Source organism: Phyllostomus discolor, chromosome 2 (assembly GCF_004126475.2).
Source record: "Phyllostomus discolor isolate MPI-MPIP mPhyDis1 chromosome 2, mPhyDis1.pri.v3, whole genome shotgun sequence".
NCBI lineage: Eukaryota > Metazoa > Chordata > Mammalia > Chiroptera > Phyllostomidae > Phyllostomus > Phyllostomus discolor.
The window spans coordinates 80,294,668-80,319,090 of record NC_040904.2 but is presented as its reverse complement, the minus strand read 5'-3'; the positions used below and the strand labels follow the sequence as shown (position 1 = coordinate 80,319,090).

The 24,423-nt window shown below is 36.4% G+C and overlaps 2 protein-coding genes across 9 annotated transcripts in view; one reads left to right on the top strand and one right to left on the bottom strand.

The window, feature by feature from the left end:
* Positions 1-1,480, top strand: part of TFG (trafficking from ER to golgi regulator) — a 37,014-nt gene extending 35,534 nt beyond the window's left edge. For 5 of the 7 annotated variants that reach the window (XM_028504378.2, XM_028504381.2, XM_036017997.1 and 2 more), the window contains one exon: positions 676-1,480. In XM_028504378.2, coding sequence (XP_028360179.1) covers positions 676-1,058 — 383 coding nt within the window. In that variant the 3' untranslated portion in view covers positions 1,059-1,480. The remainder of the gene's footprint in view (positions 1-675) is intronic. The other 2 variants (XM_028504380.2, XM_028504382.2) reach the window with 1 other exon arrangement.
* Positions 1,481-1,863: 383 nt separating this feature from the next.
* LOC114490991 (ABI family member 3 binding protein) overlaps positions 1,864-24,423 on the bottom strand; it is a 247,096-nt gene continuing 224,536 nt past the window's right edge. For both annotated transcript variants that reach the window (XM_036017995.1, XM_036017996.1), the window contains 5 exons: positions 7,545-7,624; positions 6,726-6,755; positions 5,928-6,089; positions 4,315-4,437; positions 1,864-3,062 (listed from right to left, as the gene is read on the bottom strand). In XM_036017995.1, coding sequence (XP_035873888.1) covers positions 2,947-3,062; positions 4,315-4,437; positions 5,928-6,089; positions 6,726-6,755; positions 7,545-7,624 — 511 coding nt within the window. In that variant the 3' untranslated portion in view covers positions 1,864-2,946. The remainder of the gene's footprint in view (positions 3,063-4,314; positions 4,438-5,927; positions 6,090-6,725; positions 6,756-7,544; positions 7,625-24,423) is intronic.

Genomic DNA, 24,423 nt, shown 5'->3' with positions numbered 1-24,423 from the left:
ATATAGATATTGATTTTGTGGGGCAATATGGTATGATTTTTGTGTGTTATGTTGTTACTGCTAACTCATAACATTGAGTTGTAAAGGCAAAACAGATACCAAATCAAAAAAAAAAAAGTGAAAGATTTTAAGGGTTGCAAAGATGGATGCTTAATGTTTATTCTTAAATGGCTTAGTTTTTATGGAGTGACTAAAGCATCTCAATAGCACAATTAGATGTGTTTGTAGCACCATTTTTCACTTTAAAATATTCATTCTCTACAGTGTGTTTTTATTTGGTATTGTCGTTAAATAGGTCTTCCTTCAAAACCAGGTTAATGACTAGTTTTTGCATTACTTCTGGCCTTTATCATTTGAGTATCTCCTCTATAGAAATTGTGCTGGAACAGGAATTTGCTCTCAGGGATTATATAGTCTAGAGGCAGTTGTAATGAACAAATGTATATATAGTGGTTTCCATTGAAGATGAGCAGGTTTAAAAAATTTTACTTTTTGATATCACTTGGTCTGGAAATATATGATAGAATTTACTATTTCACTTGTTATGTAAATGCTTAGGATTAAGTTTGTTAAATTTCTCATCATTTTTGGTCCATAACAGTAAAGACTAATTCTCTGGAAAATTTTTACTAACAGAAAAATAAGATATATACATTATTTATTTTGCCTTTTCAGCAGGCTATACTCAGCAGACTGGATCGCAACAACCTCAGCAGTTCCAGGGATATGGCCAGCAACCGACTTCCCAGGCACCAGCTTCTTCCTTCTCTGGTCAGCCTCAACAACTGCCTGCTCAACCGCCACAGCAGTACCAGGCGAGCAGTTACCCTCCACATACTTATGCTACCCAAACTTCTCAGCCTACTAATTATACTGTGGCTTCTGCTTCACAACCTGGAATGGCTCCAAGCCAACCTGGGTCCTATCAGCCAAGACCAGGTTTTACTCAACCTCCTGGGAGTACCATGACCCCTCCTCCAAGTGGGCCTAACCCTTATGCACGTAATCGTCCTCCCTTTAGTCAGAGCTATACCCAACCTGGACCTGGTTATCGATAAAGAGGCTCAGCTACACTGATGAATGTAGCTGCTAGCTATTTGCCTCCCAAAAGACTCCAATACTATTTTATTTTAATTTGTATTGAAGTTCAGAAATTTAAAAAGCAGAGCATTTTTTATGATATCATTGTTGCTGTTAATTGAAAGTATAATTTGCTAGAACACAAAAAAAGACCAAAATGAAAGTTTTTTCCTTCCCTGCTTAAAAGTGTAGCAGCTTCCTAGTAATTTTGGAACACTACTCAATGTGTGTGTTAAGTGATTGATTTTCTAGCTTGCCTTGTCCAGAGGTTATTAAAATGCTAGGTTGAAGTTGGCTTTTTACTATTAACATGATATACTAAAAGTAGATCTCTTTGAGAAGACAACTAGATATTATGTATAAAATGAAACTGATAGCTTAATAAAGATGATTGAATCCATTTAGTGGTCTTGTAATTTAACTTAGTCACTAACATATGTACGTGAGAAAAAAAGAAACAAATCCTATTGATGTCAAAATGAAGTGCACATGGTTCAGAGAAACACAGTACTGTTTGATTTTTGTCCTGATTTGAAAGAAATGTATTTAACAGTCATCGGCTTAAAACAATGAACTTTAAAATAGATGTCACAGGAAGATAAATATTATATATATACAGTGTATATATATGTGTATGTGTGTGTGTGTGTGTGTATACACACAACCAGTATACACACACAACCGGTACAGTTTTGGAAGATACAAGTTGGTTTTGGTAGATCCTGAATAACTGATTTTTTCCTTATAGGGGTGAACCATTCAGAAATAAAGAACTCAGCCTTAAAAAACAACTACATTTCTTTATTGCAGGTTTCTACTTGTTTGAAACTTAACAAAATGTAGCATTGGTAAAATTGAAGCATTTTGAAAGGAGTAAGTGCAGGGTCCTCTCAGAACGATGGCAGCAATGCAGCATCCCCACCTCCCTCCCCAGATGAAGAAATACCTTTCTGAATAAAGGTGAATGATTTTCTGTACAGGTGGAATTGGAATATGAAAACATCCTTTGATACAGTCATTCCTAGAAGTCTTATGTGTCCAAAATGTAGTAAATAGCCCATAAAATGGTAGCAGTCTCATTATGTGTTCTTTTTGACACATTCAGTTTCAGCTTACAGCTTGTTTAGAATTATATTAAAAACAATATGAAGACAGTTGCTTGAAGGCTTAGTTTGACAGAGTATAGTCAGACACTGTAATAATTATGAGTAGATTAGGAAAAATTGATTCCTTCCTATTTTTAGCTGAAATGAAATTTACTAATTCAACTACATCCTTTTTAATAATTTGCAAATATTTAAGGAATTGTATATTCACATCGATGTTTATTTAAATGCTTCAGAAAGGTTATTCAAATGTTGCTAAAAAATTGAAGTTTAAAAAAACGTGTGAATATTGGGTCCTTTTTTCCCTTAGATATATACTGAAGATAATTTGATCTAATAAGTTAAACCAAGTAGAGATTTATGGAATTAGTTCACCAATAGGAAGAATACACATTAGTAAAAGTAAATATCTTTAAAAAATGTATATTAGTTTTTGATGTTAATTTTGTTATAAAAGTATTTCAAAACATTACAACAGTGTGATAAATAATATACAAATGATCTCTTAAAATATCATGAATAGGGAGCCAGCTTCCCCAAAAAATGTTAATATCTTGCTTTCTAAAAATGACTTTGTAAAACTTGATAAATATTCTCAGCAATCTTCCTAATAAACATCTAATATTGCTATCAATTAGATTTTAAACTTTTATACATAGTAAACAGAACAGCTTTAAATGAATGTGACAAATACTGTAGTGTTTGCGATCGTAGTTTGCCATGATGACACAGAAGGCACTTGTGACCATGATCGCAGCATCTACCATTTCCCAGGAATTGTGGTCCCACATTCATACCACTGGACGTAATTGATTTGGGTGTGACCGCCGATTTCTCCAAATTGGACAGGTTCCTGGCGAACTGCTCTGAAATAGCCTAAGAAGGAAAATTAATTATTACAACTGCTGTTATATTTTGGTCCTCATTCCTCATGGACCAAATGGCTGAAGGTTACAGTAGGTGAAGCGAAGTATTTTAGGAAACGTGTAGCAGCAGAGGCCCTGGTGTCTTCACTGATGGTAGTAATGGGAGGCTAGACATCAGGGGCACCTGAAACTCCTCAGCAAGTTAAGATGGGACGGTTGGTGGTGTTTGGGAAACAAAGCTGGAAAGGGGCAGAGGTCAGGGCTTTGTGTTTTCTTGTGTTTTGAGTGTCATTGGCCCCATTCAGTATTCTCCCATCTCGTGTGTAAGTGTACTTTCTGCACTGATACTGCTGACTCCTGGTGGTCTGGGAAGAACTGACCTGAGTAAAGCTGCTGTATTTACTACAGTGTTAAGAAACAAAAGGATAATTCTAAACTTGCTAAATTTCTAAGAATTAAACTTAGGTGAAGTCTTCAAGGAGCCTATACTAAATAATTAAAAATTTCTCTGTGATTGTAAAATATTACAGACATACACACGATTTAGAGTATGTTTTATATCCAGTTCCTATGAGACAGCAGTTTCAACTTCCTGTTTATGGGTTCATCAGTCTAACTAAGGCATCTTTTACTGTGGTGGGTATTTTTAAGTGCCAGTGAACAGAATGTGTTTCTGAAAAGGCTAATCAAATAATTTAAAATATTTAATGAACCTCTTGGTGACTCCCAAGTAATATGAACATTTAAGTTACCCTCTCCTGCCCTGCCTGGACAAGAATTAAATTAATTTTCATCTTTTTAATCTTCATTAAGCTGCTTAGTGCTAATGTGTCTTCAGCATTACAGTGGTTATTCATTTCTTAACAGAATTGTTCTATTTTAATTGAATTTATATAATTAAGGCAAATAATACCATTTTTCCATTTGTGGTAATCTATAAAATTTTTTAAGGGAATAAAAAAATGCCGTATGAGTGATTTAAGAAAACAGTTTTTAAAATTGAACTAGAACACATTCATATATGTCTGTGTGTAACTTTCATTTACCCTAAGGACCAGAGCCTTAAGGTCTGGGAGGAAAGATTTAAAAACTTTCATTAAAGTCTTCATACCAAGGGCTGATGAAAGTCTTTCTTTCTAGTCAGATAATTATAACAGTGGTACCATAGAATTATTTTTAAAGTGATTGCTTTTCTGAGCTTGAATTCTTTTTGGGTTAATTTGTAAAACTCTTTTGCTTAGGAGGAAGCTTAGAAAACATACCTTCTTTCCTGGGTAACTGGTCAGAAGATAGTTGCTGTCCTGTACGGCCGTCTAAAAATGAGTCCACAAACTGGCAGTGGTCTTCTCCATGACCTCTCTGATCACCTATGTTATAAAATTTTCCTAAAGAACCAAAATTTAAAAGGGTCAAAAAATGTTACTTTCTTTGACATAGGGCAATTTTGAAATAATCAGATAATTTCAGATAATCTTTCCTGTTTTGGGACTCATCCCCCACTTTCACCCTACTTCAAGCCTCTTGGCTTCACTGTGAAATAGTCTCCCGGCTGATATCCCTGTTTTCAGTTTTGCCTCTATTCTTTTACCCTCCTCCCATTTCCTGCATCTTCTAAAGATGCTGCTCTGGCCCTGACTGGTGTGGCTTAGTGTGTTGGGCATCATCCTGAAAACCGAAAGGTCATCAGTGGGATTCTCAGTCAGGGCACATGCCTGGGTTGCAGGCTGGATCCCTGGTTGGGATGTGCGAGAGGCAACGATTGACGTTTCCCTCCCTCTCCTTCTCACTCTGTTCCCCTCCTTCTAAAAATAAATAAAATCTTTTTAAAAAATGTTACTCAGATAATGTTACCTGCCTCCACAGATCTTTCCAGCAATCTCCTGTTGAACTCAGTAAGGCCCAAAGTCTTACCTGGCTTCAAAGCTCCACATGATTTCACAACTGCCTGTCCGTGTTTTCCGTGTTTTCCTCTTACTAAGCCTCAGCCACACCAGTAGAACTGGTTAGGCATGTTCTTTTGCATGCCTAATGCACAGGCCTTTGCATTTCTCTTCCCTCTGCCTCTAGCTTTATCTCTAGATCTTGCTTGGTTGGTGCTTTCTCATAGTTTTCTTAGCACAAGTTGCACCTTTTCCTAGCCATTCTAACTAAAGGAGCTTCCATTCAGCTGTTTTCTCCCACCCCCCCTTTTTTACAAAGCACTACGTGAAATTCTTATTTATATATTTGTTGTCTGTCTCTTCCACCTAGATTGAAAGCTATAAGAAGGCTTGTTTGTGTCTAGCTCGCTGCTTTGCCCCCAGCATCTCGAGCAGTGTCTGAATAAAGCAGATACCGTTTGTTGAATGGTTGAGCAGATGTCTACCTTTTTATGTTGGGACCAGACTTATTTAATATTATTATCGTATGAGTATAGAAGAGAAAATAATAACCCACTGAGTCTGGAGCAAGGGGTTATAACTCTTCAAGCCAGGGGTTGTAATCTTGACCTTGTCTCCAGCAGACTTAAAATTTTAATTCCTTCCATGTCATAGTCCTTCCATGATTACTGTTCGATACAGCCATTTTATTATCAGTAGGGGTTTTATCCTCGGTTGGCTGTAACGAAATTGGGCTTAAATGTGGCTAGTGTCTCCACAGTCACGTTTGCCATGATGGCCCTGTTCAAATTGCATTTTCATTATTTCCCTTCTAATAACATGTCTCAAATCCTTGTTTTCTAGGCTAAGTATTTCAATAACATCTTGCCCCAAATGAAAATCTGTATTTACATCATACCTTAGTTTCTGTCCAAAGAAAAGGCCAAGTTACGGAATGCTGCAAAGCTTTCAGTCCCTGAAGGACAGTACTCAAAACAGCTGGTAATCTTGCTTACCTGTGAGGGAGTCGCTCAGATAAATCTTGTATCTGAGAGAGTTGCACAACTGCACCCCTACAAACTTTTTATACCACGTCCTTTTGACATACTGTTTGCCCTTACATTCTGAGTAAGAGTCTGAATTAAAGGGCCTTTCTGTCCAGATGGCATCTCTTCCTCCTGCGTAAGAAAAATATATGGCTTGAGTTTAGTATCTGTCTTTGAGTATTGAAGAGTTGTCCTAAAAGCTTAAACAACAACAAAAACAAAAAAAAAAAACAGTTTGCAGGGTTCACTGCCATCTTCTGATACCAATGCTAAATATTGGAGCCCAAAATATAGGAGTTTAAAAATGCATAATCCCCCCAATTATGTTCCTCTTAATAGTGATATAAATCTTAGAGGAGTACTTTTAGTATTGAATAGTCTTTGCAGTGCTATGTGTAGACAGCATCCTGAGGAAATTTAGGTTTTGTTTTGCAGTATATACAATTTAAACAGCTAACTTTAATGTGGCTTATTATTAAAAGTAGAAATGAGGGTATCATATTTTGACAGTTACTAAAATTTGATGCATGAATGAAAGCAAGTTTCAAAATATCCAGATCGTTCCCAAAACATCATAGGCTGTCAATGAAACAATGTTTTGGATAAGCATTCACACCTGATTGATAGTCTAGTAATATTAAATGGACTAAAGTGAAATTATGACTAAAATTTTGCCATGTCTGTGTAGTTGAATCAGTTTAGAAAACTGTGCTACATGCTACAAACTGTGTAGCATGTAGTTGTGTTCACGTTGACACAGGTACTTACCAGAAACCGGCTCACTCACTCTTGGATCCGCTGAGAAGAAATAGCAAACAGAGTCAGATGTTATTAGATAAGTAGGTCTCAATGTTCCAGTGTCACAGTGAAGAGGGTGGGTTGTTAAGAAATTTTACTAGCAAAGTGGTACACCTTTTCAGAAAGGGAATTTGAAAGTGTGTTTTGTTTTGGAAATTGTTCTCAATTGGACAATCTGCCAGATACTCAGCTGTATCTTTTCCTTGTGATTTGAGTAGTTGGACATCTTGACAGCTGTTCTGGCTTTTGCTTCCATTTTAAAAACTTCCTCTTTTAGTTTCATACAAAAAGCTACTGACAATAAAATCACCAACATGCTGTGAACTGCAGTTGTAAAAATTATACAAATGATGCTGTGAGCACAGATGTGTCTTGTTAGGGGACTGGAGCTTAGAAGGTCAAATGAGAGTTCACAGCCACTTATCATGAAAAAAAAAACCTATCAAATGAATTCCCTTTCCACATGTAGTATGGTTCAGCATGTCTTAAATTTTGATGCTGGCATACAGAGGAGCATTCATTCACTAGATTTTTTTAGTATAGATTGATTAAATACTTCTTTTAAACAGATACACCTGTTTTTTTCTGACATCAAAATAAATGAGGAAAAACCAAAGTGGTCCTTCCTTGTGGGTACCTTCATCAGTTGGCTTTTCCCCATAGATAGTGTCTTGAATTCAAGGACCACATGTAGACAGTGTTTGGCGGGGTTTCAGACAAGTTCCTTAGTGCAAAGTAGTGTGGCCCTTTACGTCCTCGTGGGGAACTACTGTTGATGTGATTGATTACCTGATTCAGTACTGAATGCCACTGTGTTGCTGGCTGGCCCTTCTCCAAGTGGGTTTTTAGGTTTCACCTGGAATTCATAGCTGTGTAGGTAGGAAATTAAAATAAAATTGTAATATATTCTTCAGGAGTTGGAAACAACATTCCCTTATTATACTAATGTCCTTCCTGAGTCTGTTCTGAAATCATATGACAGTGAATGAATGTATATTCTAGAAGCACAAGGAATGAAAAGACTATTGATTTTTATTTTCTAAACAGCTTGAATTATGTTTTGTACAAGAACAGGGTTAAGTTAATATAGTTGTTTTTAAAAAAAATCCAAATTAATAGAAATAACTGAGCAAGTTGGTAATACAGGAAAGAGGAAGGGTGGATCTGGGCTAATTCTGGTAATGAGGAGCCTGAGTTTTCTTGATATTTTGGCTACATCTGGTGGGAAGAAGTAGAAAGATTCTGCTTTATTTCTTTTTATCCCAGCCCTCAGAGCCTTAGACTTAGGCACTGTTCCTCTTTGTGGGGTTTGCACTACCTATGTCAGAGTCGCAAACCAGAGCAGTGGTCCGGAAAGTTTGTTTTAAATGCAGATTTCTTGCTCCCTCCTACCTACTGAATGAATTGTTTGAGGGGGTCCAGGTAGGAATTTATAACAAGTTCCTGAGGCGAATCCTGCCTCTACTGACATTTGAAAACTGTTAGACTAAAGCTATGGGAACAGATGTACTTGAAAATATTTCTTTGCAAGGATTTCCTGGTTGTATCTCCTGGAACTCGGGGCTTCTGTGAATCACCAGAAGCCAAAGCATCTCCAGAGTAGGGGGGTGGTAGGGTCACCTCCTGAAGAGCATGGACATAAAGACAGACTTTTCTTCCCTTTTACAAACCAGGATTGATATAGGCCAAGCTCTTAGCATTAAAAAACAAAACAAAACAAATTCAGATCTCTTGGAGTTGTTTGCTTTTATCTTTCAGAATTATTCATTACATTGCTGTGCAGTATTTGATGAATTTCATTCATAGAGTACTTAAGCAGAGCAAGTCCTTTTAAGAGAAAAGTTATTTTTCTTTTGCCTAAAACTGTGTTCCTGTCAGTAGTACTATTAGCAGGTGAGTATTTTGGATGTAAAGTCAACTTGAGTCAGCTGATCGTATGTGAGCCTCAGGTTTGTACAAGGCTTTTGGGGAGATAATTCCAATTTTTGAGACGTTGGTGATTGAAGAAGAATGTAGAACGCATAAGAGAAAGGTACTTTGTAAAAAAAGTGAAAAGCAGAAGGATGACCGCTGTCAGTTTGGTACAGAGGATACCAGGTGTGCATTAACAGAACTCGGAGGGTCAGGGACTCAGATTTTTGACACTGAGGCATTGTATTAGCACACTGTTGGAATCTAGAACACAGACTCCCACATTATGACACTGGCAAACACGTTAGGGATGCCTACTGTGTATTAGACATGGTAATCATTCTACATATACAAAGTAATACACAAACCCCAGAGACCAGCTTCATTGAATTTTTTCAGTTAAGAACGATGAAGCTCTTAACCGTTGTACTGTCTGCTTTTATAAACTGTGAAATGAGGATTGAAGCTTACGGATTTTTAGTGAGAGACTGCACATCAAAGCATTCTGTAAACTAACCAACAGATACAAGGTGCTGTTATCATTTGCAATAATGATATCATTTGCAAGAATGTCAATACAAAGCTACCATGTCACTCTAAGTAAATTGCACACACACAGGGTGTTTTGGCATGGAGCATTTTCTAGAGATGAAATTCTTGCTGAGAAGCCTGATGACCTTAAAACAAAAACAAACCAGTATGATGAACTGATAATGGAAAAAAGAAATCACAGGCGTCTGGACTTTGATTCAAGTGGGCAATGCATTCCACATTCCAGGCCATTGCCAAAAGGCTTGCACTTTGGCCAAGTCTGGTTGCTGGAATCATGCCTTTATTTTGCAGTTATTTACCCTTCAGCTCTATTTGCCACAAATATTCCTAAGGAACTTTGTTTTCTGCCAACATGTTGTGATACTTGACAAGTTTTGAAGAAATCATTTAAAACTAAATTTAATTAACAGCGTGGGAACTAAAAGGCACATAAATTTGGCTGATTATGTAAAGAGAAAATATTTGAAGTGGCAAAGTTTTTCCCAAAGAATACTCTGTCACAAGATTTATGACACTATAGGTCAGTATTGATTATGCACAGGAAATAAACACGGGATGCTATTTAAAAACTTTATAAAGGACAGGAAAGTAAGTATAAAATAAATTTTTGAAGCTAGTTAAGGAACTTGTACAAATACAAGAACAAAAGTCAAAGAGATGAAAGATGAGAAAACAAAATGGATTCTTTCAGGGGATATGATACCTAAGTAGTAGGTTCTAGAAGAGATAGGAAGGAAAAAAGGAGGGTAGAAAATTATCCTAGAAATCATGTAAATCCTCAGAATTGAAAGAAATGGGTTTCCAGATTAAAAAGACCTCATATATGCCCAGAGAAATAAAAAAGGAAAAAAATTATCCAAAACACACACATTGCAAAATTTCAGAATAGAAGGATAAAGATCTTAAAAGTTTGAGAAGAAAATAGGTCCCATTCAAAGGACCCAGAATCAAAATAACATTTGATTTCCTAGCAGCATTGGAGTTAGAGAACAATGGGACAATGTCTCCAAAAGTCATCTTCATTTTATCCTGAACTCCATGTAAAGACTCAAAAAATATCTTCCATAGGTTTTTCTCAAGAAACACCAAAAAGTGAGGGAGTAAACAAAGAAGGGAAACAGGATGTATGAGTTAGGTTATTCAACATTGGCAAAAGATGAAGGTAAGGAATTCCAGAAGGTATTGCCATAAAACAGATAGATGAGTATTTGACCATTCTGAGAAATGGTCGATCTAGAAATAGGGATTTAATTGACAAAAGAAATAGCTGAAATAGTTTGAAATTGCAGTTGACTAGATGATGACACAAAAGGCTCTTGAGCGCCCCTCCTACAGACACATCGAATGTATTGCTGTACACAGAGTCATTCCTAGTGAAAGTGGTTCAGAAGCTCACGGAGCAGCTCCTCCACGTGGGCAAATGAGAGAACACCCACAATGAGACGCTAGAAAAGACTGAGACACACTCGACATAACCCCCAGCACCGTGCCATACAATCAGGAGCAGACCCCCAACTACCAGCTTTTCCTTGAGGAAAGGGTTTGGACCCCAAATCTAGCATCAGGACTTGGCCCACATTTGTGATACTTTCCCAACTTCTAAAACTCCCTAAACACCTAGCTATGAATGTCTATGGTGATTGTGTCCACGAGACCTTTAAGAATGTAGCAAAACAAAGTTATTCGCAAGTGTATGAACACTCAACCCCCTCCCTTCACTGCCTGGCCTTCTGGGGCTTAGAGCACAGGGAGCAGGCAAAAACTCCCCATACTTTACAAGCTACTCCCTGAGGATGAGGGTTCCTATATAGTGACTGGCTGTGATCCTCCCCAGGGACTGGGAAACAGCAGACACCTTTCCTGCCCTCTCTTTGGTCCACTCCAACAACAAAAGCAAGTCACTGGTGTCTTCTTGGAAGGAGTTTTACAAATGGCTGGCACCCCAGCTTGTGTGGCTGCTTCATAAGGGATGGGGCCCCAGATAACCTGGCTTTGAGTGGCAATGGTGCCTGCATTCCTGAGCCCCATAGTATCATCAAATGAAGTAGTTTTTAACAGGTGCAGAAGTACCCTCTCCCCACAGCTGTATCCTGGGCCCAGCACAGAGGGAGCAGGCAAAAAATGCCTATCTCCCAGTGTCTCCCTGGAAAAGGTTTAACTACATAATTGCCCAGCTGCTTACTGAGGGTCCAGTTTATAACCAGCCTGCATTTAGGTGCTGTCTGCCATTCTCGCCTTGGGACACTGGCAGGTTTTGGCACACCCTTAAATACTGGAAGCCATTAAGAACAAGGAGGGTGGTTTGGATAATCTCAGAGGCTTGAGGGACAACTAGAAGTTTGGGTTGGGTTGATCAAAGTGGTTTATTTTCATGATGAGAATATTCTATCAAGAAGAGGAAAGATGGTGGTTTCATGTTTAGAAACCAAAAAAAAGAATCAAAGAAAATGAAGAAACAGGAATATAGTCTAAACAAAAGACCAAGAAAAATCTCCAGAAACAGATCTTAATGGAATGAATATAAGTGATTTATGTAATAGATAGTTGTTATGTTCAAAATATCAATCATAAAGATGTTCACACCAAGGCCTGGAGAACAATGCATGAACAATGTGAGAATTTCAACAGAGAAAATGTTAAAAAGTACAAAACAAAACACAGCTGAAAAACACACTAACTTAAAAAATTTTTCATTAATGTAGTTTAACAGCAGACTAAATAAAGTGGGAGAAAGGATCAGCAAACCTTACAGAGCACTGGAATTTATCCAATCAAAGGAGCAAGAAGAAAAAAATGAAAAAGAGTGAAGATAGTTTACAGGGCATATGGGATACCATAAAGCAAACTGTGATATGCATTATAGGGGTTCCAGAAGGAGGAGAGAGAAAGGGGCAAAAAGCTCATTCAAAAAAATACTGGCTGAAAAGTTCCCTAACCTAGGGAAGGACACAAGCATCGAGATTCAGGAAGTATGTATACAGATACAGACAATCCAAATACAGATGACTCAAAGAGATTCACACTGAGACATTATAATTAAAATGTTAAAAGCAAAAGACAAGGAGTAAATCTTAAAAGCAGCAAGAGAAAAACAACTTGTATGTACAAGGGAACTCTCTTAAGACTATTAGCAGAACTTTCAGCAGATTATTTCGGGACAGAAGGGAGTGGCATGACATGTTCAAAGTGCCAAAATCAAAACAAAACTACCCAGCAAATTTGTCCTTCAGAATTAAAGGAAAGAATTTCTTAAACAAAGGTGAAACAGTTCATCACCACTACACCAGCCTTACAAGAAATGATAGAGTTCTCAGTTAATGACAGAAAACATGAAAACATAAAACTCATTGGATTAAAGTAAATATATAGTAAAATTTAATATACTGTTATAATGGTGGGTAAATCACTTATAACTAATACAAAGGCTGAAGAAGCACTAAAATAACTGTATTACAGTAACTTGTTAATGGATATATAATGTAAAAAGATTTAAATTGTGCCATCAAGAACAAAGTGGAGAGTGCAAAAATGTAGAGCTTTTGTATGCAAGTGAAGTTATCAGCTTGAAACATTGTTATAAATAGATATTTTATGTAAGCCTCGTGATAACACAAAGTAATAAACTATGGTAGATACACAAAAGATAAAGGAATCAAAGCATATGACTGCAGAAAATCACAGGAAGAGAGAAAGGAACAAAAGAATTACCAAAAAAACCCCCAAAACCCAAAATGAACAAAATAACAAGAATAAACCCATATCTATCAATAATTACTTTAAATATGTATCGATTAAATTTTCCAATCAGAATACATAGAGTAATTTAATGGGCAAGAAAAACAAGACCAAAGTATATGCTGCCTATGAGAGTCACTTCAGCTTTAAGGACACAGGAACTTAAAGTGAAGGAATGGAAAAAGTTATGCTACGGAAATGGAAGTCCCCCCAAAAGTAGGTGTACCTATATTTATATTAGACAAAGTGGATTTTAAGCCAAAGACTGTAACAGAAGAAAAAGATCATTGTATAATGACAAATGTGTCACTTTACTACAAGGATATGACATTTGTAAATATGCACCCAGCATAGGAGCACCTTAATATATAATGCAAATGTTAATAGATCTGAAGGGAGAACAAAAATACAATAAGGGCAAGGGAGTTCAATACCTCACTTTTAACAATGGATAGATCAGACAGTAAATTGATAAGGAAACATTAAACTATGTGCTATACCAGGTGGACCTAACAAATGTAAAGATGTTGCATCTGAGAGCAAAAGAATATACATTGTTCTTAAGCACACATGGAAGATTCTTTTGGATACAAACAAGTCTTAACAAATTTATGAAAATTTAAATCATATTAAATATCTTTTCTCTTATAGTAGGAAATTATATCAATTACAATAAGAAAACTGGAAAATTCACAGATGTGTGAAGATCAAACAACGTGCTACAGAACAGTCAATGGGACAAAGAAATTAACAGTAACCAAAAAATGTCTTCAGACAAATGAAAATGGAAATACAACATTACAAAATTTATGGGATGCAGCAAAAAACAATTCGAAGAGAAAGCTTATAGAGATAAATGCCTATGCTATGAAAAAAGATGTCAAATATCCTAATTTTACAGCTCAAGGAACTAGAGAAAGAACAAACTAAGCCAAAAGTTAGTAGAAGAAAGGAAATAACAAAGATCAGAGCAGAAATAAATGAAATGGAGACCAGAAAAACAATAGAAGAAAGTCAGTGAAACTAAACTTTTTTAAAAAAGATAAACAAAATGGAAAAGCCTTTAGCTGGAGTAAGAAAAAAGAAAAGACTCAAGTAAAGTCAGAAATGAAGAGGAGACATTACAACTGTTACCACAGAAATACAGAAGATCATAAACAATTACTATAAACAATTATACACCAACAAATTGAATAAGGTAGAAAAAAAATTTCTACAAACAACTCACAAGTCTGAATCATAAATAGATTATCTGAATACATGAATTACTATTAAGGAGATTGAATCAATAATAAAACATTCCCAATGTAGAGGTGCATAAATTCTTTTGAGTTGGTTGAGGATTCTTAGGGTATATTCCCAGCAGTGGAATTGCTGGGTGAAAAGGCAGTTACATTTTTATTTTTTGAGAAAATTCCATATTGTTTTCCATGGAGGTGGCACTGTTTGCATTCCCACCAACAGTGTACTAGGGTTCCCTTTTCTTCACATCCTTGCCAGCACTTGTTTGTTGATTTATTGATGCTAGCCATTTCGGCAGGTGTGAGGTGATGCCTCATTGTGGTTTTAATTTGCATTTCTCAGGTGGCTAGAGATCTTGGGCATTTTTGTATATGTTTATGGGCCCTCTGTATGTTCTCTTTGGGGAAATGTCTATTCAGGTTTCTTGCCTATTTTTTAATTGGATTGCTTGTCTTCTTATTGTTGAATCATGTAAGTTCTTTATATATTTTAGAGTTTAAACCCTTGTCTAATGTATCATTAGCAATTATGTTCCCATACATTCAGTTCCAACAAAGTTTTCACTTTGATGTTGGTTTCTTTAGCTTTGCAGAAGTTTTTTAATTTGATGTTTGTTTATTTTTTCCTTTATTTCCCTTGCCCTATGAGATATATCAACAAACATATTGCTACATGAGTTTCTGAAATTTTACTGCCTATTCTTTCCTCAAGGATTTTTATGGTATTGTGACATTTAAGTCTTTTATTCATTTTGAGTTTATTTTGGTATATGGTATCAGATGGTGGTCTAGTGTTCATAGCAGCGCTATTTACAATACCCAAAATTTGGAAATAGCCTAAGTGCTCATCAGTAGATGAGTGCATAAAAAAAACCCTGTTTTACACAATGGAATACTATGCAGCAGTAAAAAAGAAATTCTTACATTTTGCAACAGCAAAATGGATGTAACTGGAGACTACTATATTTAGTGAAATAAGTGAGTCAGAGAAAGACAAATACCATATGATCTCACTTATAAGTGGAACCTAATGAACAAAATAATTAATGAGCAAAATAGAACCAGAGGCATAGAATCATGGAATAGACAGCTACAAGAGGGAAGGAAGAAAGTGCGGACTAATTGAAAGAAGGTGAAGGGATTAGTCGAAGAATGTATATGAAGGACCCATGGGCATGGACAATAGTGTGAGGCTTGGCTATGGAAATGGGGGGCAGGCTGGGTGAAGGTAGACAAAGGGGGAAAATTGGGACACCAGTAGTAGCATAAACAATAAAATACCTTAAAAAATAAAGAAATAGGAATAAAGAAAACAATGGAGAAAAAGAAATCTCCCAACAAAGAAAAGCCCAGGACCAGATGATTTTACTTATGAATTCTATCAAATGTGTAAAGAAGAATTAATGTTAATCCTCCTCAAATTCTTCCAATAAGTTAAAGAAGACGGGATACTCTCAAACTCATTTTACAAGGCTACAAGTACCCTGATACTAAAGCCAGAGAATGACACTCAAGAAAGAAAATTACAGGCCAATATCCTTGATGAACACAAATGCAAATAAAATATTAGCAAATCAGGTTAACAATACATTAAGAGAATCATACGGCATGATCAAGTGGGATTCATTTGCAAAGATGGTTCAACATCTACAAATTAATTAGTGTGATATAACAACAAAATGAGTTGTTTGGGCTAAACAACTATGATTATAATAGTTGTTATAATCATAGGGCTAAAAAAATATTATAATCTCAATTGATGCAGAAAAGCATTTGACAAAATTCAACATACTTTCATGAGGAAAACTATAAACAAAATTGGTATAGGGCAACATACCTCAACCTAATAAAGGCCATATATGACCGGACCACAGCTAACATCATACTCAACAATGAAGTTCTGAATTATTTTCCTCTAGGTCAGTAATAAGCATGTTCACTCTCACCACTTTTATTCTACGTAGAACAGAAGTCCTAGCCAGAGCAGTTAGACAAGAAAAAGAAATAAAATACATCTAAATTAGGAAGAAGTAAAACATGATACTATGTATAAGAAGCCCTAAAGATGTCGCCAAAAACCTGTTAGAACTAATAAGTTAATTAAAACTGCATGCTACAAAATCAATATACAAAAGTCAGTTGTGTTTTTATATACTAACCATTAGCTATCAGAAAGAGACATTAAGGAAATAATCCCACTTACAATAGCACAAAAAATAAAATAGGAATCAATTTATCCAAGGAGATGAAAGATCTGTACAGTGAATATTATAAGACATTGATGAAATAAAATGAAGAGATAAATAAATGGAAATATATCCCATGTTCATGGATTAGAAGGACTAATATTAAGATATCTCTACTACCCAAAGCAATCTATAGATTCAATGCAATGTCTATCAAAAATTTGAATAGCATTTTTAAAAATATAGAATGTAGTTCTAAAATTTGTATGAAAACACTAAAGGTCTCATTATGCAAAGTGATCTTGAGAAAGAAGAATGAGCAGACTGAAAGTGAAGGGTTGGGAAAAAAATATCACAAGCAAATGGATAGGAAAAGAAAGCACGAGGGTATCAATACTTACATCAGACAAAATAGACTTAAAACAAAGGCCATAAAAAGAGACACTGAAGGACAGTTCATAATACTTAAGGGAAGAATCTATCAAGAAGACATAAACATTATAAACATATATGCACCCAACATAGGAGCACCCAAATATATACAGAAAATCTTGGAGGACTTCCAGAAAGATATAGACAGCAACACACTTATACTAGGGGATTTTCCTAGGGGAAGATCTATCCAGTGACAACAATGGATAGATCTTCCCAGCAAAATATCAACAAAGATACTGCAGCATTGAACAATGCCCTGGATCAAATGGATTTTTATATATACAATGTTTTATCCCAAAGAAGCAAAATGCATATTCTTTGCAAATGCACATGGAATATTTTCAAAGATAGATCATATGGTAGGGTACAAAACAAGACTCAATAAACTCAAGGCTCCTTCTCAGTGGAAATGCTCCAAGCCAGAAGAGAATGGCAAGAAATATTCCAAGTAATGAGAACCAGAGGCCTGCAACCAAGTCTACTTTACCCAGCAAGGCTCTCAATTAAGATGGAAGGCCAAATAAGGAGCTTCCCAGAAAAAAGAAGTCTAAAAGAATACACCTTCACCAAAAGAGCTCTGCAAGAGATGCTAAAGGGACTTCTTTAAGGAAAGGAAGGAAAAGAGTGAGAGAGAGGAACACAGGTATGAAAAAATGGCAATGACTAAGTACCTATCAATAATAACCTTAAATGTAAATGGATTAAGTGCTGCAATCAAAAGACATAGAATAGCTGAATGGGTAAGAAAGCATGACCCACACATATGCTGCCTACAAGAGACCCACCTCAGGACAAAAGACCTACACAGACTGAAAGTGAAGGGCTGGAAACAAATTTTCCAACCTAATGGACAGGGGAAAAAAAAGCTGAAGTAGTAATACTCATACCAGACAAAATAGACTTCAAAAAAGGGGGCATAAAAAGAGACCCAGAGGGTCACTTCATAGAACTCAAGGGAAGAGTCCATCAGGAAGACATAAACATTGTAAATATATATGCATCCATCACAGGAGCACCCAAATACATAAAGAAAATTTTGGAGGACTTCAAGAAAGATATTGACAGCAACACAATTGTAGTAGGGGATTTCAACACCCCACTGTCAAAAATGAATAGATCTTCCAAACAAAATATCAACAAAGATATTACGACATTGAACAATGTCCTAAATCAAATGAACTTAACTGATATGTATAGAGCCTTTCATTCCAAAGAAGCAAAATACATATTCTTTTCAAATGCACATGGAACATTTTCAAAGATAGACCACATGTCAGGACACAAAACAAGTCTCAACAAATTCAAGAAAATTGAAAACATATCAAGCATTTTCTCTGACCACAAGGGACTGGAACCAGAAACAAACCTCAAGGAAAAAAATAAAAAACACTCAAACTCATGGAGATTGAATAGCATGCTATTAAACAATGAATGGGTCAAGAATGACATCAAGGAAGAAATCAGTTTCTGGAAACAAATGAAAATGAACTTACAATGACCCAAAACTTATGGGACACAGTGAAGACAGTGCTGAGAGGGAAGTTCACAGTGACACAGGCCTACCTAAAAAAAACAGAAACATTTCAAATAAACAACCTAATCCTACACCTACAAGAACTTGAAAAAGAACAATAAAAACAGCCCAGAGAAAGTAGAAGGAAGGAAATAACCAAGATCAGAGCAGAATTAAAAGATATAGAGACTAAAAGAAAAAGTCAACAGATCAATAAATCCAGGAGCTGGTTCTTTGAAAAGATAAACAAAATCAACAAGCCTTTAAGCAGACTCATCAAAAAAAGAAGAGAGAGGAACCAAATAAATAAAATCAGAAATAGAAGAGATTATGAGTGATACCAAAGAAATACAAAGGATTGTAAGAAATTACTACAAACAACTATATGCCAAGAACTTTGAGAACCTAGGTGAAGTGGACAAATTTCTAGATTATAATCTTCCAAAACTGAATGAAGATGAAGCAGAAGCCTGAACAGACCAATAACAGCTGGCAAAAGCCAAGCAGTAATCAAAAAACTGCTGGTACATGAAAGCCCTGGACTGGATGGTTTCAGAGGAGAATTTTACAAAACATTTAAGGAAGATCTAAACTCCTATCCTTCTCAGACTATTCCAAAAAATCCAAGAAAAAAGAAGACTCCCAAGACTTTTTATGAGGCCAACATCATCCTAATCCCAAAACCAAATAAAGACACAATGAAGAGCGAAAATTCCAGGCCATTTGGTGATGAATATAGATGCTAAAATCCTCAACAAAATATTAGCAAACTGCATCCAGCAATACATTAAAAAGATCATACACCATGATCAAGTGGGATTCATCCCATGATGCAAGGATGGTACAATATTGCAAATTAATAAATGTAATACATCACAAACAAAAGCAAAGACAAAAATCACATGATCATATCAATAGATGTGGAAAAAGCATAAGGTACAGCACCCATTTGTGATAAAAACACTCAGCAAAGTGGGAGTAGAGGGAGCATTCCTCAACATAATAAAGGCCATATACGAGAGACCTAGAGCCAACATCATACTCAGTGAGCAAAAACTTAGAGCTTTCCCACTAAGATCAGGAACAAGGTAAGGATGCCAGCCTTCACTACTTCTATTCAACATAGTACTGGAAATCCTAGCCACAGCTGTCCAACAAGAAAAAGAAGTAAAAGGCATCCAAATTGGAAAGGAGGAAGTAAAACTCACTGTTAGCAGATGATATGATAGTGTACATAAAAAACACTATAGACTCCACCAAAAACTTCTTGACCTAATAAGTGAATTTGGCAAAGCAGTGGGATATGAAGTCAATATTCAGAAATCAAAGGCATTTTTGTATACCAACAATGAAATATCAGAAGCAGAAATCAGGGAAAAAATCCCATTTGATATAGCAACAAGAAAAATAAAGTACCACCTGGCTGGCGTAGCTCAGTGGATGGAGCACGGGCTGCGAACCAAAGTGTTGCAGGTTCGATCCCCAGTCAGGGTATATGCCTGGGTTGCAGGCCATGACCCTCAGCAACCACACATTAATGTTTCTCTCTCTCTTTCTCTTTCTCCCTCCCTTCCCTCTCTAAAAATAAATAAATAAAATCTTAAAAAAAAAAGAAAAAGAAAAAGAAAGTACCTAGGAATAAACCTTACCAAGGAGGTAAAAGACCTGTACTCAGAAAACTATACAACACTGAAGAAAGAAATTAAGGAAGACACAAATAAATGGAAGCATATACTGTGTTCATGGACTGGAAGAATTAACATTATTAAAATGTCCATACTACCCAAAGCAATTTATAGTTTCAATGCAATCCTTATTAAAATACCAATGTCATATTACACACATATAGAACAATCATTTCAAAAATTATAAATGACCCTGAATGGCCGCAGCAATTTTGAGAAAGAAGAAAATAGGAATCACAATACTTGATATCAAACTATATTATAAGTCCACTGTAATCAAAACAGTCTGGTATGGGATATGAACAGACACATAGACCAATGGAACAGAATAGAGAGCCCAGAAATAAACCCCATCTATGGTCAATTAATATTTGACATAGCGGGTAGAAGCATAAAATGGAGTAAAAATAGCCTCTTCAACAAATGATGTTGGGAGATCTGGACAGCTACATGCAAAAAAAAATGAAACTCAACCACCAACTTACACCATACACAAAAATAAGCTCAAGACAGATAAAAGATTTAAATATAAATCCCAATACTATAAAAGTTCTACAGGAGAAAACAGGCAGGAAAATCTCAAATATTCCACATAGTAGTATTTTCACTGATACATCCCCTAGAGCAAGGAACATAAAAGAAAGAATAAACAAATGGTACTACATCAAAATAAAAAGCGTCTGCACGGCTAAGGAAAAACATCAGCAAAATGAACAGGGAACCAACTGTATGGGAAAATATACTTGCCAATGATTCTTCAGACAAGGGTTTGATCTCCAAAATGTATAAAGAACTCACATGACTCCACTCCAGGAAGACAAACAACCCAATTAAAAAATGGGCAAAGGACCTGAACAGACACTTCTCCAAGGAGGTCATACACAGGGCTTGGGGACCTATGAAAGGTTGCTCAGCATTTCTAGCCATTAGAGAGATGCAAATTAAAATCACAAGAGATACCACTTCAGAATGGCCATCATAACTAAATCAGCAAACAACAAGTGCTGACGAGGTTGTATAGAAGAGGGAACCCTACTACACTGTTAATGGAGATGCAGACTGGTACAGCCAGTTTGGAAAACAGTATAGAATTTCCTCAGAAAACTAAAAATGGAACTGCCTTTTGACCCAGCAATTCCACTGGTGGGGTTACACCCAAGAATCCTGAAATATATACTCAAAAGAACTTATGCACCCCAATGTTCATATCAGGACAGTTCACAGTAGCCAAGTGCTGGAAGTAGCCTAAGTGCTTGTCAGTAAATGAGTGGATAAAAGAACTATGTACACTTACACAATGGAATACTACACAGCAGAAGGAAAGAAGCTCCTACGACAGCATGGATGGAACTGGGGGACATTATGCTAAGTGAAATAAGCCAGGTGGTGAAAGACAAACATGTGACGTCACCTGTAAGTGGATCGTAATCAACAGAACAAAGAAGCAAGCAAAATATAACCAGACATATTGAAATAAAGAACAGACTGCTAGTAACTAGAGCGGGTGGGGGAGAGAGATAATGGGGGATAAAAGAGGAAGAGTCATAAAAGAACAAGTATGAAGAGCACGTGGACAAAGCCAAAGGGTATGTGGGTGAGAAGTGGGGATGGGTGGGGAAAGGGAGAGTGGTGAGGGGAAAATGGGGACAACTGTAGTTGAATAACAATAAAAAAGATACTGTTAAATAATTAAAAAACCAAAAACAACAAAAAAAGAAAGAATGAAGCTGGAAGTATCATGCTCCCTGATGTCAAACTATATTAGAAAACTGTAGTAACAAAACAGTACAATATTAGCATACAAACAGACACATAGATCAAGAGAACAGAATAAAAACTCCAGAAATAAATCACATGTATATTCAAGAATACACAAAGGAGAAAGGACAGTCTCTTCAATAAATGGTGTGGAGAAAACTGGACAGACACATGCAAAAGAATGAAATTGGACCACTATCTTACATTACAATAAAAAATTAACTCAAAATGGATTAAAGATGTGACCATAAGCCCTGAAACCATAAAACTCCTAGAAGAGAACACAGGCTCCTTGACATTGGTCTTGAAGATGACTTTATGGATTTGACACCAAAAACAAAGACATCAAAAGCAAAAATAAACAAATGGACTACATCAAACCAAAATGTCTGCACAGCAAAGGAAACCATCAACAAAATGAAAAGACAACCCACAGAATAAGAAAAACTATTTGCAAACCACATGTATAATAATGGGTTAATATCTAAAATATGTCAGAAACTCATAAAACTTAGTAGAAAAAAGCAAATAACCAAATTAAAAAATGGACAAATCACCTGAATAGACATTTTTCTAAAGAAGACACACAGGTGGCCCAACAGGTACATGAAATGGTACTTGACATTACTCAAGGAACTACAAATCAACATGACAATGAGATATTACCTCACACCTGTTAGGTTGTCTACTAACAAAAAGACAAGAGATGAGAAATGCTGGTGAGGCCGTGGAGTAAGGTGAACCCTTGTACATTATTCCTGGGATGAAACTGGTCCAACCTGGAAGACAGTATGGATCCAGCAATCCCACTTCTGGGTATATATCCAAAGGAAATAAAATAATTGCCTCAAAGAGATATTTGTACTCCGTGTTCTTAGCAGCATTATTCAGACTGGCCCCAATATGGAAACAAGTATCCATTGATGGATGAATGAATGAAGAAAATGCGGTGTATGTATATACTGAAGTATTTATTTAGCCTTAAAAATTAAGGAAATCCTACATTTGCAATAACGTGGCTTGAACCTAGAGAGTATTATGCTAAGTGAAATAAGTCAAACAGAGGAAGACAAATACTGCATAGTATCACTAGTATGTGGAATCTAAAAAAAAAGTCAAACTCATAGAAATAGAGTAGAAAAGTGGTGGGAAGAGGCTGGGGAGTAGGGGAAATAGAGCTTATAAAAGGGTACAAACTTTCCGTTACAAAGGGAATAAGGCTTAAGGACGTGATGTATACAGCATGGTAACTGTAGTTGGAAACACTGTATTGTATGACTGAAATGTGCTGAGAGTAGAATTTTAGTGTTGTAACACCCTCCCTACCTCTCACACGCACAGTTGCACATACTTGGTGATGGGCGTGTAAATTAACTTGGTGGGGGCGGAATCCTTTCACAATGCATGCATATGTCAAATCGTCATGTTGTACACTTTATCTGATAAATGTATTTGTCAAGTCTACCTTAATAAAACTGAAAACCATAAAATAACTGAAAATATTTGCTTCTGGGAAACAAAATTTAGGAATAGAAATGAGATGCTCTGGAGCACTGAGTCTTAAAACCATGCACGGATATTTCTGATAAAAATGAAAATTAAATTTTGTAAAAATGAATATCTAATGGGGGTGCAGCCCAGATGACAATTGTAGTCAAAGCTTTGGGACTCCTAGAGGACAAACCGAGTGAGCAAACACCATGTCTGGTCCCCGCCCACTGCCCCCCCCCCCCCCCCCCCGGGCCCCATGGTGTGGATCCAAACAAAGAAAATCTTCCTGAGTCTCCCTGTCAGGAGGTGGCACAGTGTTAGGGTTAAGGTCGCCATTTCTGGAGCCAGAAAGCTTGTGTTCACAGCTGCCTGTGTTACTTTAAGGTAAATTATTTAACCTCCATGAACCTCAATTTCCTCATATATGAAAATGAGGATAATAATGTTACTATAATTATAATTATAACCTCATAAGTGTATAAAAGTACCTGATTTTTTTGGTGACGATTAAATGAGATAATACCTGTAAAAGCAACACGTCTGGCACAAAGATTATAAATATTCTCAAGTATTAAACTCCAATTATTATCCCAGAGGAGTGGGATAATAAAGAAGAGGGTAAAGTTTGAGAGCAACTGTGAAAATCAGCATAAACATGAAATATTACCAATTTATAGAAAAGTAAAAAAAGTAGGGTTTCAGGTAGTGGGATTTGTGGTTCAGGGGTAAACTTGCCAGAGACAGGAAGCTCCAACCAAAGGATCTGACCTGAGAACACACCTCAGGTCTCGCCAGGGCAGACTCCTCCGTCATCTCCTGCCTCCCCTTCCTTTATTCCTCCTGAACCATTTCCCTCGCTTTGTGCCCACAGTATTGAGCTGAACTATATAGTTTTCATTATTTGATGCACTTTTGATATACTTCCATTGATATAAAAAGCTGGTTTTCACTGTAACAAAAGCCTCAAGCAACCTGCTTTTTATATAGAAAGGCTACTCTGTAGCTTTGTTTGTTTTACTTGTTTGGTTAGCTAATTGTACCCCTAGTATAGTCTTGAAATATTTGAGCCTCATTCAGGTGGGGCATCAGTCAGGGAGAGAGAAGTAAACAAGTGGAATAAGAAACTAAGCAAGGGGCACTCAAATGAAAAGAGAAATCCAA